Source organism: Crocodylus porosus, unplaced genomic scaffold (assembly GCF_001723895.1).
Source record: "Crocodylus porosus isolate Cpor-Errol unplaced genomic scaffold, CroPor_comp1, whole genome shotgun sequence".
NCBI lineage: Eukaryota > Metazoa > Chordata > Crocodylia > Crocodylidae > Crocodylus > Crocodylus porosus.
In genome coordinates, this window is record NW_017728910.1 from 21,377,492 (window position 1) to 21,392,881 (window position 15,390).

The 15,390-nt window shown below is 46.9% G+C and overlaps 1 protein-coding gene across 1 annotated transcript in view; it reads right to left on the reverse strand.

The window, feature by feature from the left end:
- MCF2L2 (MCF.2 cell line derived transforming sequence-like 2) overlaps positions 1-15,390 on the reverse strand; it is a 268,026-nt gene that overhangs the window by 6,138 nt on the left and 246,498 nt on the right. The window contains 5 exon segments of the mRNA XM_019532786.1: positions 1,145-1,257; positions 2,418-2,536; positions 6,035-6,121; positions 7,932-8,003; positions 11,460-11,549. Of these exon segments, the coding sequence (XP_019388331.1) occupies positions 1,145-1,257; positions 2,418-2,536; positions 6,035-6,121; positions 7,932-8,003; positions 11,460-11,549 (481 nt within the window).

The following is a 15,390-nucleotide window of genomic DNA, read 5'->3' on the forward strand; positions in this document are numbered from 1 at the left end:
CCACTGTGTCCGTCTTGGGGCACAGCAGGGTGGGAGGGGGGTGAAACTACTGCAGGCCTGGCTGCTAAGCTACTGTGTTACTAGTTACCAATCAATCATGATTCACTCAGGGACCAGCTCAATACACAGTACAGGGGCCGGCAATCATTTAGGGTGGAGGGCCGCTTACTGAGTTTTGGCAAGCCAGTGAGGGCCTCATGACAGGCAGCCTGGGGCAGGTAAATATTAATTTTCTAAATTTTTTAGGGTCCCCATGGGCTGGATAGAATGGCCTAGCGGGCCGCATCCGGCCCCTGGGCTGCATTTTGCTCACCCCTGTGCTAGTAGCTACTAGATAATTAGTTAATTAGCAATGATTAACACCTACAAAACCACAGACTAAGAAGAGGAAAGAATCAATACAGATAATCAACTGCCCCAAGACAGACACAGTCGGTCCCACAAGCAACCGTGGCTCGAGTTTTGTCTGTCAGCAGCTAGGGGTGCAGGGCCCCAGACTCCCCCTGCACCGATCTCCTCCACAGCTGGCAGGTGTCGTGGCCTGAGCAGGGGCCACCACCCCTGCAGCTGTCACCCCGCTGCGCCTTAACGCACGCAGTGTCACCCATGGCATGAGTTTTGTCTGTTAGCAGCTTGAGGGGAATTCCCCCCAAACCCCTGCACCTATCACCTTGAAACCTGGCAGGCTTTGTGGTTTCACCAGGGGCTACCATCCCTGCATGTTCCATCCAGATCAGACAAAAAACAACAAAGTAATAGATATTTCATTGGTTCCCCATTATAACCTATGGCCGGATCTCCGAAGTGGCTCCGAAGCTTTCCCAAAGCGCGTTGGAAGCTCCGACCTGCTTCAGAAAGCCTAACGAAGCCAGTGCTTTGATCTGGGCATGCTGCTTCGGATGCTGAAGCGTCCAAAGCTTCTCTGGATCTGAAGCACAGTCTGAAGCCTTGCACAGCCCTACTAGAAACCCAGCTATGGTCAAGCTGTAAAGGGAGAAACGTTGCTGGAGTGGTGCCAAGCCCACCTGAGCACTCCCCCAGCCCCAGAACGGCTCTGTAAGTTGTCAGGGGTCTATCGTAGACTCTGGAGAGTGCAATCACGACACGGCGCCTCTCAAGGAGCTGCCCTATCAGCTGTACTTACCATTGTCCGTTTTCTCCCTCCTGTACAAACTGCACTAAATCTCCATCCTCTAGAGCAAGAGACTCTGGAAAACAGGTTTCAAAGCTGCCTTCTACCCGAAAGAGGTTGGACACCTGTAATGAATGAAACAGTGCACCAGACATGCTGTTACCATGAACGAAGCAAACACTGGACAGAGGAACTTTGTGGGCAACAGACTACATTAGACATTGAAAAATGTCCTCTACAAGGCTTGCTATTGCTTCCCATTCTTTTTGTTTCGGCCAGTGCCAAAGGCTAATCACATGCAGTGTCTGTGGACAAGTCAGACCTCTGGAAAGAAGAGATCAGCCACCACTCTCAGTTTGTGCTTCCCATCTGAGTGGTCACACATGCTCAGATTGACTTATTTTCTTATGTGAAGTTTCCAGACACTGCAGATGTGGCCGGATGCTGCTTAACAATTCAAAATGAAGTAATTCAGCTGTGCTGTTGTTAAAAAGCATCTCTCTCCAACCCTGGGCTTGAATCCTTCCCTGGCAATGATGGTGTAAATCAGGAGAAAGTCTCATTGATGGGCCAGCACAAAAACTGGCATAAGCAAGCATGGAAACAACACCCCAGCCCCTTTGCTTACAGGGTTTAGAGTGGGGCAAAGAACATGCACTACTCAATGAAAGGGAAAGTGTCTGAAATGTGGGTGTCTTCAGATTAAAGACTCAGTTTTGTTCAGATCAGGGAGCTGACTTCTTTCTTTGAAGAAAAGGAAAATAAAAAAGGTTGGTTTTTAGATGCTTCTGACTTATGGGAATTTAGAAACAGCTGAAGAGTACAAGAGTACAAGGCTGGTTTCTTTCTGCTTCTGTATCTTCATAAGTGACACGAGGGAGGCTTTCATTGATCCCGGTCATCAGAAAAACCTAGAGAAGAAGACAGCGCATCCAAGAGCAATGTCCAGGCAGGTCAGTTTGTTCACAGAGCTCTGGTAGCTCCGAGGCTGTGAGATGCTGCTACAAGTCAGCAGCACACTCAGGACAGCACTGTGCATTATATATCTATGGACAGTTATCTCTAGAGATGGCCTCAACGATCCATCATGAATCTAAACCTCCCATAACTTCAAGGGAACTTGGACACCATTCCAATTTTGAATTATGCCATTGACCTAGAACCAAATCAAATCTCCAAACCAAAACACCTCTGAATTTGGGGAAAACACGGATCCAAACTTGGCCCTGACCTTATATTAGGAAGCAAGGAGAAAGGTGCAGTGTATGTTGTGAAAAGGAATTACATTGTTAGCGTTGGTCTCTTCCTCCATGTCAGAAGAGTTAGAGAGCTCATCGGTGCTGGAGGGGATAGCTTCAAAATCCTCGAATGTGTCTAGTGACGGCATCTGTCTGCTGGGCCAACCTGGGGGAAGAACATTAAACAACAAGCTTTGACCACTTTCCACAAGGAATTAGAGAAGTCAAACATATTCAGACATTTCCCTCCCCAACTCCCCTGCACTGCATCTTTTTCCAGCATTATTTCAAAATTCACTTCAGTGACTACAGAACAGACGGGACGAGGCATATTTCAGCAGAAAGAGTTACAACAAACGATGACTTAGTGGAGGGGACTAGCTGGAGCCTGTTCAGAAAGGCAAGTTCAATGCGTGCGTTTTCCAGCTTTCAGGTCACATCAGGTTATACATCTCTAGTTCCCAAGTCCAGAAGCTGTTGAAGCGCAGTCCTCTCCAGCCTGCTTCCAGGTGACCTTATGCACAAACTGCTTCAAAAAACTGGTAACTGCCTAAAGCAGAATTAGTTGGCAAAGAGGAAAAAGAAGAATCAGAGTGAAAGGAGGCACAGGACTTTGGGTGCAAACACAGCGCCTAGACAAACACAGCTGAGGGTGCAAGAAGAGAAGGACTGATTGCCATTCCCAGGGGAGCGCTCCTTTGTCGGATCAGTAGAGCTGGCTCATGGTAGATAGAAGGCAAGATGAACAGGTTGGCTCCTCTTTGTTGCCACATAGCAGCAAATATACTGTCACATCATGCTAGCAATACAGAAATATATAGCAAGAACTCTGCACCCACGCAGGATTGCACAGCCGTCAGTCCCAGTCTCGGCGAGAACCGGACCCAGAAGGTAGGTTTACATGGCACAGACAAGCCAAATTAATTAGCCTGGGTGCAGTGTCGTGTGAATGTGGCCACACTGCTTCCAGTTCAGGAGCAAGTCCGTGAGAAGCTAGCTTGAGTATCACCACTGTGCACCATGCAGGCCCAGCCAGGGCCTCCTGCTCTGAAAAAGCATCCGACTAACTAGCTCCCATAGAAAAGCATCTCTCTGAACATTAGCAGCATGGATGACATGACACACAGCTGAGTGATATTACTGCCTTCCAGCTCCTGCATAAGATACCGATGCCTTCTAGTGCCATATGCAAGATATTCAACCGGGGAAGCGCGAGGTCACGTGGAATGCATGAGCATTTTTCTTTCATTAACCAAGTAGTTAATGAAGTGACCAAGAAGTTACCTCCCAAGTAACTTGCTGCAGGGCAAAGGGAGATGCATCTCAAGCCAAAGAATGATGTGCAGTGCCTCTCGATACAGATGACCCAAGTTCAGCCTTCTCTCCATAGAATGGACCGTAATGAGAGCACTCCTTTGGACAGAACTGACCCTACCCCTCAGCCTTTGTCCCAACCTCGCCCCTGAACTGAATGCAACTTTCTGGGGATTCAGAGAATTTGTCTCACTGCTTTTCATCCACCTGCATCTGTGGAAACAGAAACAGGGAAGTGCTGCTGTTTGGGTGAGGTTGAGTGCTCTCGACCTGCCCAAAGCAAGAAATACACTAGGGGCTAAATGAGATAGGCAGGTTCCAGATCGTGCATGAGACCATCATAGGACCATGCTAATTCATATTTGAGGAAGTCCTCCAAAATTCCTCCCTGGTACATGCCAGCCTGGCAAATCCACTTTTGGAGATAGCACCATGTACTTCCTGTTCCTCCTGTGGAACTGGGAGATGGCATCTACCTGCTTCTTCTGCCCGGGCGAGGACAATAGGTCGACTAGGAGAAAGCAGGGATAATATCCCTCGGGAAGACCTGGCCCAGGCACAACATGGATGTGAGATATCTATTGAATGTGTTCATTTGAATCCAAGCTCACTTTTTGTTTCGTTGAATCTACCGAAGGCAATTAATGCACAGCTTTCCTTCCATGCTGGAAAGCATGGCAGTGCTCTTGCCCACGCTTGTAGTTGGAGTCCTTTTATTGCTGAATGCCACTGGACAAACACCAGTGGGCAGATCGAAGCTCCTTGCACCCACTCCCTTTATGTACCTGGATAGGGGCTAAATCAGGGGTGGGCAAAATGCGGCCTGTGGGCCAGATGCAGCCTGCCAGGCCATTCTGTCCGGCCCCTGGGGCCTCCCCAAAACTTAGAAAATTAATATTTATCTGCCCCTGGCTGCCTGTCATGCGGCCCTCGATGGCTTGCCGAAACTCAGTAAGCGGCCCTCTGCCCAAAATAATTGCCCACCCCTGGGCTAGATACTGGCCTCATTCGGGCAGATGAAAAGTAGTGCAGGTAGCTCAGAAGTGGAGCTGAACTTTTGTTTGCAGCCGGTGAGTCACTGCTGCCATCAGACACAAGCCAGCAGCATGACAGCCATAAGGCACAAAGCCAGATCTGTGCTCACACACAATAGTTACATACAACCTCACAGTGCGTGCCCCTTTCTCAGCACAAGCTGCTTTGGACTGATGGAAAATCAGCATTAGGCAGATGTTTTAAAGAGGCATTTTCTGTGGGGTGACTTGAGTCTAGTAAGGTTGAGAACCGCTGATCTAAACTTACCTTCCGCATCACACAAACCAGAGGGCTTCCTCGAGCCAATTCCAGCTTCGAGTTCAATGGCTGCACGTGAAGCACATCTTTTAGAATTGCCCTCCATGCTAAAAATGAGCGCTTTGCTTCTAGCTCAATTTTGTCTAGGTTTGACTTCCAGAGATTGGGCCCCATCAACCTTTGACTATCAGAATGAGAAGCCTTCTGCTCACGTGCAGAGCCTGTGACCGAGTCGTCCCCATGACCTCCTTTGCAGTAAACTAACCAGATTGAGTTTCTTCAGTCACTACATGGCATGATTTCCAATCCTCTAATCATTCTTGTGGCTCTTTTGTCCAGTTTTTCAACTTCCTTCTCCATTGCAACTTCCTTCTCCACGCCTTCAAACTTGATACCGTATCCCAGACATGTCAAACCCAGAGCTATTACAACCTCTACATCTATTCAAATGTCTCCTGTTTATACCTCCACAGATTGCATATCCCTTATTAATATCATACCAGTATCACTCTATCAGTTTGAATTCACACTTTTGGCTATACAAGAAAATAATTAACTTGTTCACATAGACAAGGCCTTAGTAATCCTGTGTCATTATTATTCACTGGCAGGGCTCAAGCTACTTAGAGGAATAATTTAAGACCTCTCAGCAAGCAATACATTTTTCTTAGAATAGCTCTACCCTCTTCCTTTGTAGCTTTTATCCCATCAATCAGATTTTAGAGATGGCACGTCTAATAAATTCACATATACAGAAGACAGGCTGTAAAATATAGGCCAAATTCTGATTGCACCAGAGTTAATCCAAAGCCGCTATTTTGAACTGGCTCTGATCTACCTCAAATCAGTACCAGGTCCATTATTTCTAGACTCTGAAGTTATTTGGGCTTGGGATTTCATTCCTTCCAAAGGAAATTAGGGCTCACTTAAAGAAAGAAAAATGGAGGCTAATGAGAACTTAGTTTAAGGTCAGGAAAGTTTAACAGAGTCACAAATATCTACTGATTTACATGACAGTGATGTGCTTTGAGCATTTAAATATGTTAATTCTGGTTACCTGTCTGTGAAGCAGATCTAGGTACTGGCCTTGTGGTGGAACTGGTATTACCTTTAGTCTGGGCCAATATGGTGTTCTCAAAAGCATCTGTGATAGGAAGCAGAATCGTGTCTCTTACTTGGATTCTTTTAAGAATGGGGGAAGAAAAAAACCAAGCACAGAAACGCCACCATGCACATTACATTAACACCGACACACACGTGTTTGGTCATTTTAACAGACAAAAGGACTGTGGTTCCAACTGTTTGGGAAAAAAATCATCCGGGGAAACGCTTAACCAACACGAGCACTGAGGAATCACGTCCACAGTCCACTAAGAGGTGAAAACAAACTGTTTGAGATGTGCAGTGAGCAAACCAAGCAAACCAAAGAGGATTATGGATGACACATGGGGCCTAAAAACAATTACTGGATGAATGGTCTAGCCTTCTATCCCTCCACAGTGTCCTTCATAAATGCCCTTGAAGCATTTAAAGTAATCCTCAAGGTTGTAACGTTCAGTTTTGATATCTTCCATGCTCCTCCACATGGTCTCAAGATGATTCAATGAAACTCCTACATAATTCCTCCTGGCTGGGTACAAACCAAGTAATTTCTGATCAATGCAATTTTTGCCGGAGAAGTTTTGGGGTGGCTTTAGAAGCAAAGTGTGTTTCTGAACCAGACGAGTTGCAACAAACGTGGAGTTTGGGCAGCAGCAGCATTTGCTAGCCAAGATGTGACCACAGCCATGGCTCATCCATGCCGAAAGACGCTCGGTATGGCCAGGCGGCTTCCCCAGCAGAGTTAGGGGCTGAGGTTGCTGTGGAGGAAGAAACTGCAAAGTCTCCTTGGCATTTGGGCTCTAATCCCCGCTCCTTGCTTCTGACTTTAGGATAGTCTTTTCCATCCTCCACAGGCCAAATTCCTTCTCTGCCAAGACTGACCTGAGTATCACGTGAACTAGCAATTCACCCTTTTCAACCCAGATGCCTGCAGGGCAGCACGGGTGTCCAAGCTGACTTTTCCCTGTGCTTACCTGAAGAAGGAGCATGTCCTGCTACAGCTAGCCATTAGGAGGGGCTACTGTGCTATGTAAGCAGGTGCTGTTCCAAGTATATACGGCAATTAACTGAGCATTCCCTGAATTCACTTTTTAGTGAATTTGCCATTTCAGATCCACATCTAACCAATGCAAGAATCTGCAGCAAGTACCAATCTTAAGTACTGCATGAACAAAAGGAGGCATTGCATTTTTAATGGGCAAAAGGTTTGGGTGTACTTTCTGCTACATTCATCCAGCGCAGTGGAGAGTGGGTTGGGGTGACCCAGCTGCAGTTAACAGGCCACAAGCAGCTCCTGGGGGTCTGTGACTGCCCCCCCCCCCCCTTTCATGTGAAGGTGCCACTGAGCAAGAAGGGAGGCAGCAAACAGAAGGAGGTGCCATGCCCCCCGCTACTGCCAATCAGGTCCACTGCAAACATGGATTTTCAATTGGACATACTGTACAATCCTGCTGTTAATCTCCTTACTCTGAGAAAAAGATGAGCTGAAGAAGTACCAGAGCTGTACAGGTGGGATCCAGAATCTGCTTTTGAACCAGAGGCTGGAGGAGGTTGGGATCTATCCAGAACTGGATCTGGAGCCTGACATTACAATTCACCCCCTTCCCAAAGGTCCTAGCTAGGAACTGAAGCCTTACTTCGGGCTGATCCCTACCTACATAAAACCCCACAAACACAGCACAAGCACAGAGAACAGGCAATGAGGTGACAGACTTGGGTTTACAACAAGCACACATGAAACACTAAATGCGGAGCTCCTTGTGGGTTTTAATGCAAGTGAAGAGATGGGCAGTCCACAGATGACACCAAAGGTGCACAGGGAAGAACTTCATGCATGATGCCAATACTTGTACCTTCAAACCCCAGGGGAGTTGGATCACTCTTTATTTCATGCCTCTTGACTTTAACTGCAGGACCAAGGGGACCTGTGTGAAGTTCACAGATGCACAAGACTGTCAGTAGAGGTAGTGGTGAAACTTGTTTCAAATGTCTTCGTTATAAGAAACACAACTTGGAATTCATGAAGTCGTTCCTTCTAAAGGGCTCAGGGTAATGCATGACACTAAACAATGAAAACCCCCCCAACCAATCCAAACCCCCCCAACCAATCCATTTTCCATAAAAAGGGCAAAAAAACAGGTTTGCGATATGCATCAATCAAACACCCCACCCCGTTGCAGCTCTGAATGGTCGCAGTAGTAAATAAGACCTAGAGAACGTGTCTGGTTCCAACAGGCACTTCCACAGATGTCCCACCTTTGCTTCTCCACCAGGTGGCCCCTGCAAATGCAGCTGCCGCAGGTAAGACTCGGCTCTAAAAACAATTTCAGCACTGCTGGGTCTAGGATCAGATGCCTGAAGCAGAGGTGGTGCCTTTGATTTCTGGACGGTAGGTATCCCTTGCAAATGGATTTTTTGCTAATTGTCCTGGGTCCTGGCTTCATGTGCCTAAGAGAAAGTACTGTACTTATCTATTAGCAGTAAAGATAAGGGAGCAGTGGTCCTTGAATGAGTTGTAGAGATAAAAATACCTTGACTGGAACTTTATTTCAATACAGGGCAAAGCTTCTGCTTTGGGGCATGTCACATTTCCTTAAAGGAAATGCAATGAATAAAACTATGCAATAAAAATCACGGAGGGCCCATTTCATTTCTCCTCCAGCCAAGAAACCAACATCTTCCCTTGGATGGAGGCCTAGTTATGACTTTAGGGATGTAGGTTGTAGCCATGTTGGTCTAAGGACATAGGCAGACAAGGTTCTTTGGGTGAATCTGATATCTTTTATTAGACCGACTTAAATAGTTGGAAAACAATTATTAAGCAAGCTTTTGGGTTCAAAAACCCTTCGTCAGGCTAAGGAAGTTACAGCAGTGTGTGCTCTTCCTGGATGGAATGAAAAGTTCTGACTTTTGAAGTCAAAACTTTGCCAAAAATAGATAATTCATTGCAACTTGCACACCATTTCCTCCAGTAAGTTATTCTATACAACAGTGCTAAGGATACTGTTTTCCCACCCTCTTTCCCTGTGTCTGTTCCTTCCCATTTCCTCCACCAGTTAATGGCACTGTATATCACACCTGCCCACTCACATCCAAAAAGGCAAGCAGTGTTCCAGTTCTGGAGCTAGAGTGGAAATGAGGCTGGAAGGCTACGAAAGGACCTTTTCCCTGGCAATGCCCCTAGCTCCCTTTGCAGGCCTAGTACAGCTCCCTTCAAAAGGCTCATTCCTTCTTTGCACAGGAAATAGTATGCTTCCAATTCTTTAGCGCAATTTGATACCAACTGCAAGAAAAATAAGGGTCTTGAGCCTGGCGGTGAGCCTTTTCTCTTTCAGTCTGTAAATTTTCCACCTCCAGCGTGGGCTTTTCTCAATTTTTTCTGAGCTCAAAATAATTTCAGCGAAGCTTTCTGCAAATAGTCCTTGATCTAGTTGTTTGGGAGGAGTCTGGTGCGAGTGGGGTGCCCCTGTGAATGTCACGGTAGGCTTGTTCTATCACAGGATGGAAACAACCCTTGGAAACAGGATCCCAAGGCCAACGCTTGCATTCGTGAGCTTGGGACGTGCAAAGTCCAGTCCAGTCTTCACTTGAAATGTCCTCCTTCCATGAGCATTCCCAGCACTGTCTGAGAGACGCTTTGTGGGAAGAGAGCGCTGGAAGGGAAACCCCTGCTTTGAATGCTGTGAATATCCGTGGAACGTCTTTTGAGCTGCATCCATCCAGATGAATCCTGAACTCAACAACTGCACTCCTACTGACCTCAGTGAGAGCGGGATCAAATCCCAGCTGCTGCTTCTTGCAGAAAACCTGTCCTTACAGAAAATACAGCAGTCCCTTCCCCCATCACAGGAACCAACAAAAGGTAAAACAGTTGAAAGCACCTCTGTGACTGAAGAGCCTAAACTGTGTCAGTAACTCAGGCACTCACTTGATAGCCTACCTCCTATTTGAGCCCAGTTTTCTCTCCTGCCCAAGGCAGGGGGTTGGACTAGGAGATCTACAAGGTCCCTTCCGACCCTACATCTATGAATCTATTGCTTTCCGATGAAACTAATGCTCCTAAAGGCACACGTCATTTTGAAACATTTAATTATGTTTGGAATCATGAGCAAATCTGGGGCATTTCCCCAAACAAATTAAAATGCTAGTTCACAAAAAAGCGTCCAAGGAAGCAAAGCGTCCAAACCCCACTGGCTAATTCCCATCTAACTCCCTTAGGGGCTTTGGAGAAATCTCATTGAAATTCAGTTTAACCTCAGTAAATCCTAGGTTACCTCGACCTGGGTTATCTGAACGGCAATATTTTTTGTACTAACTTGTAACCGTGTACAAGCTGTATTTAATATTCTCCTGTATTATATACCTCTCCTCCAAAGTCTGATACAATAATGTGTAACTGTTGGTACTGTATAACCAACTGGTTTACTATATTTCATGTATGTAAGAGATGAAACTGTTATGGCTACTTGTTACCGATCGCAATTCTGCAAAAGAAGCTGCCGTTTCCCTGATCCCAATAATTTCAGTGATCCAGACAGGTTTTTGGCGAGTGCTTTCCACAGGGGCTCAGATACCCCAGGATGCACCGTCAAAGTGCAGTTACAGTTTTGCTTCAGAACTGACACCTATTCCATCCCGATTTTGGCATGATCTCAAGCTGATGAGCGCTGCACAGTGAAATGCTCTTTGCTTTCTCAGCAAGGATCCCAAGGATCTGCAAGGAGAGGTGGGGAAGCGATCTTTGGCACGGAGAAGTTTGGAACCAAATCCCGTTTTAGCCAAAATTCGGATTCTCTGTTCATAAAACTCACTTGGAGTCTTGGAGGTGCTTCTTTGGGAATTGGAGCAAACCACCACCCTCACACCTTGGGGATACATGCACATATGTTATAAACGTATGATCAAGCTGGACCTATTTGTTTCTGCAGATCACACCAGGGGTTGACGACATACGACTTGCAGGCCAGATCAGCTGGAAACAGCAGCGGTGTGGATGCAGCTCCTAGCTGCCCAGCCCTGGCACACCTCCCTCCTCAGCTGGAAGCTGCATTCATACCTCAGCCAGGGAGCAAGGGATTGGAACAAGCAGCAGCAGCGTGGGCGCAGCTCCCAGCTGCATGGCTCCAGGGGGGTGCAGGGAAAACCTCCACCATCACTGATGTGATGCCAAAGCCACCCAGCTGTTCTGGACCAGAGCTGGGTTGTTCTGGCTTGCTGGCCTCTGGATTACATGCTCTGGCTCATTTGTCAAACCCCTCTCCAGTTCTAAAACCTGAGCCTCAGGAACAGACTTATTCTTTCAACGGGAGCGTGAGACACCCAATAGTCTCTGCTCAGCATGGGGAAGGAAGAGGGGAACTCCACAGGCAGGATGACGGTACCTTTGGTCAGAGCAGATGTGTTAACTGTGGTGTTGATGGAGGAGGCTAGGGAAAAGCGGCGGGTGACTTCTCTCTCCTTAGCTTCTGCATCTGGGAGGACAGACACATGCAGCGCATGGCAGGGTTAGAGCTTAGGAAGCAGAGGAGGGTATATAGGTCCCAAGCAAAGCAGGATTTGAGAAAGGGTAACCCTTCCACCCCAAACCCTCCCCACTAAGTTGCTCCCCTTAGAAGTGCTGGGGCACAGATAAACTGGAAAACAAAATGCACAGAAAAAACATATTTTTAAGTAGTTGCAGTGATACCAACCTTGACCCTGCAGGAGGGAACCCAATGTCAGGTAAAGCTTTAGTGTTAACCTAGTGTTCGTACAACTGCAAAACACAGATGAGCGTGGCAGTTACATGACGCAGACTGACTGATGGGTTACGTGGAAAGAAAAAATATTGGAACCGTTTCTTCTGAGCTGAGACACACCAAAAATACAAAGACCAAGGGGCAAGGACCTAGACTGTACTTCTCAGGAGTGAGCAGACATCATACTTCTAAAAAACTGGGCCAAGAACCTCAGTAGTTGTAAATTAAGGTGAATCCATTGCAGGCAATTAGGCTTTTCTGCCTGTATCGACTGCACCAGCTAGAAGGTGCTCCCTTTGGTATCTCCATTCTAAAATAAAGACACAACTTGCAGTGATCTCCTTGTGAGCTGCCCCCACATACCCCGGACTAGTAGCTCTACATGTGATGAAAGATACATCTGGACTAAATCCAGATGTGCATCTGGACAGTGCCACAAGGCAGGTGACATTTCAAACATGCAACGAATCCTCAGACAGCTGCTCCACTCCACAAACAGGCGTGTGGGTAAATCTACTTGGAGCCGTGGTCCCACCGACTTCAGTGTGAAAATTAGTTCACTGGTGTGTGTTTCAGGGGCGTCGTTGGACCTTGCTGGTGCAAAGATTTTGAGCTCAAGCTTTTAACATAAAGAACAGGCAGAGCGCTGCTGACAGTTACAACACACGACTGTGCTGGAGTTACTCCATGCTTACGCTGCACCTGAGAGCAGAATCAGGAACAGTCATTCAAATTTCCACTTCTCAGCTATGGTCTAGAAACAGGGGATAAATAGGTGTTGCCAAATGAAGGAGACTAGCTGTGCCTGGATGTCTCAGCACAGGTAATCTGCTTCACTGGATGAAACGCATGTTGCTTATTGTCCTGCCTCTTGATCATATGCAGGACATGGGAATCTCCAGGGTGCTTCTCTGGCAGCAGAGAAACACCTAGGGAAAACTTGGGGGTGCATCTCAGCAAGAGGGGAAAGCTGTCTAGGCACTCCCAGGGCTTGTGGGAATTTATGAGGTGCTGTTTTCGGCCCCTCAAGCTCCAGAAGCACCTGCCTGGGGCAGCTGAAGGGTGCAGGCAGCTCCAGGCTGCCTATGCTCTCTTGCCAAAGAACAAATAGACGTCTGCCATGATAATGCAGCATGAATTATTACCATCTTTTGTTGCAGGCACAAGCAAAGGCACTTGTGTTACAGCAAAGGGCATGGGAATCTATTTACTTTTGCTTTGTGCCACCATAAAAATTGTTATGGCACAAAGGTGACATCTTTTTCCAGCTTCAGTTCTTCTTTAGTATTTCCTCTTACCAGGTCATGGATCGAGTATAGGACGTTGGTTTTTCTCACCCAAACGCAGCACCTCCTTTTGGATACATACCAGATGACTTTAAAAGATCAGGACAGTCATTGACTTCTCTGGCAGTTTTGAACTAGAGACAGAGGTCAAGGCTAAAACAGCTATTTTTTCTTAAATAGAAGTTTTCTATCCAGGACCTGCATTCATGGTGTGAGTTCAGCAAAGGTGTCTGTGCAGGAATGGCTGCTCCAATCTAACCTTGTCACTGTCCTAGCTCAAACTTCTCCTTTGCAGCTCATGATGAGCCCTTCTTGACAGTGGTAGTGTAGTTAGAAGTCATTGCTACACAGAGGGCTGGCAGCAGTCAACCGGACCTCCTTACTTCTTAGACATACTGCAGTCATCACTTCGGCTTTCTTCCATGCCAGCACAAAATCTAAATGAGTGACTCGTCACTGAACAGACCAACACACTGAAAGCAGCAAGCACCTGCATGATGCATGTACTTCATCTATGTCACATGATCATGTAAGAACCTGATGTTGCAAGTCAGTGGAAGTGTCTACATGTTCATTAATGCACCATTATTATACTGCAATAAATTTAGTACCTGTGGGCATTTGTACACATGCTTGTGTTGCAGCACCAGGCACTTTTAAAAGCTGAGAAAATGGCAGCAGCGCACTTTTGAACTAAAACACATCAAAAGTGTTTTAGCTCAAAAGCGTGCCACTGCCATTGTCTTAGCGCTGATATGCAGTTCACCATTTATACAAAAGCATGGGACACAGTGCCAGGTGTCAGCTTACATGCGATTAATCGGACGATTCTCATCTGTCATTAATCATGACAGATTAATCGAGTCTGGTCCGACATGCTGGAGATCCGGCACATCAGAGCAGATAAATGTATGTGTATAAATGCCCAGTAGTAACAGGTACTAAATTTAATGTGTCATAGTCAGTGCTACTGTGCATGCTTTTTTGTGATGCTAATGTGCAGTAGATTAATCCTACTGCACATTAGCACATTAGCACAGTTTTTGCCTGCCACGTTAATGAGCAGTGGAATTAGTCCACTGTGCCTTTAGTGTCTTGCGTAGATGCTCCCAGTGGAAGTTAAGAGCTCTATGCACTTCCAAGGGGCAAGGGCCTAATAATTCGTGTGCTCCCCCGGATAGCACTCTTGTACAGGGAGTCTGGCTCCACGGCTCTGCCCAAAACACAGGCTTCTCAGGGCAGGAAGAGAAGAAGGATCTCACAAAGGATGAGGTCCAGTTTGCACTGCATGGTTTTGCTGGCAGAACTGGGCATCCACACTCCCCACCCCTCTGGGCAGCAGGTGCCCCTAGCTCTGCAGCCAGAGCAATGTCAGCTCTACAAGTGACAGAAACCAAGGGTAAGTACATGGTAATGTGCCCTTTAACAGCCAGTGCCTCCCATTATGTACCCAGCCAGCACAGCTGTTGCAACGGAGCCACACGCTCTACACATGCGGCCAGCTTCCTGAGATCTCCAAACCACCATCCTTCCTGCCTGAAAAGTCCAGAACTGGGCTCTGTGGCCTGCACCCTGCCTCTCCTGCTGCTTCAGCCCCACATCAAAGCTAGGAGGTTGCTTCGGTTCTTCATGAGGTCTCTTCTACTCTGGTACACTTTAAATCGGAATGGGCAAGATGCAAGGCCATTCTATCTGGCCCGTGGGGCCTCCCCAAAACTTAGAAAATTAATATTTACCTGCCCCTGACTGCCTGTCATGCAGCCCTCAATGGCTTGCCAAAACTCAGCAAATGGCCCTCTGCCCGAAATAATTGCCCGCCCCTGCTTTAAATGCAGTCCTTCTCCTTGGAGTCTCTCTATGCCTCAACATCTGTCCTGTCCTGATGGTAATAATAATCCTCCATTACCCCTCACCTCACCTCTGACCACAAGGTGGAACTAGAAAGAAAACATCACGTATGAAACAAAAGAAAACAGAATTACACAGTCATGGCAGACAACTGCTCCCAGACTTCATTCCTCATTTTCTTCCCTGTATATTGCTCTTCTTTTCCTCCCAAGGTCTCCTGCTGACATAGCAATCCTAAGATAGCACCTTCTATCCTTAGATCTTACAGTTTTCCCAAGCACTCATGAGTTAAGACTCACAACACCCCTTTTCATAGACATTAGGGCTGGAAGGGACTTCAGGAGATCGAGTCCAGCCCCCCGCCCAAAGGGCAGGAAGTCAGCTGGGGTCATAGGATCCCAGCAAGATAAGCATCCAGTTTACTCTTGAAGGTGTTCAAT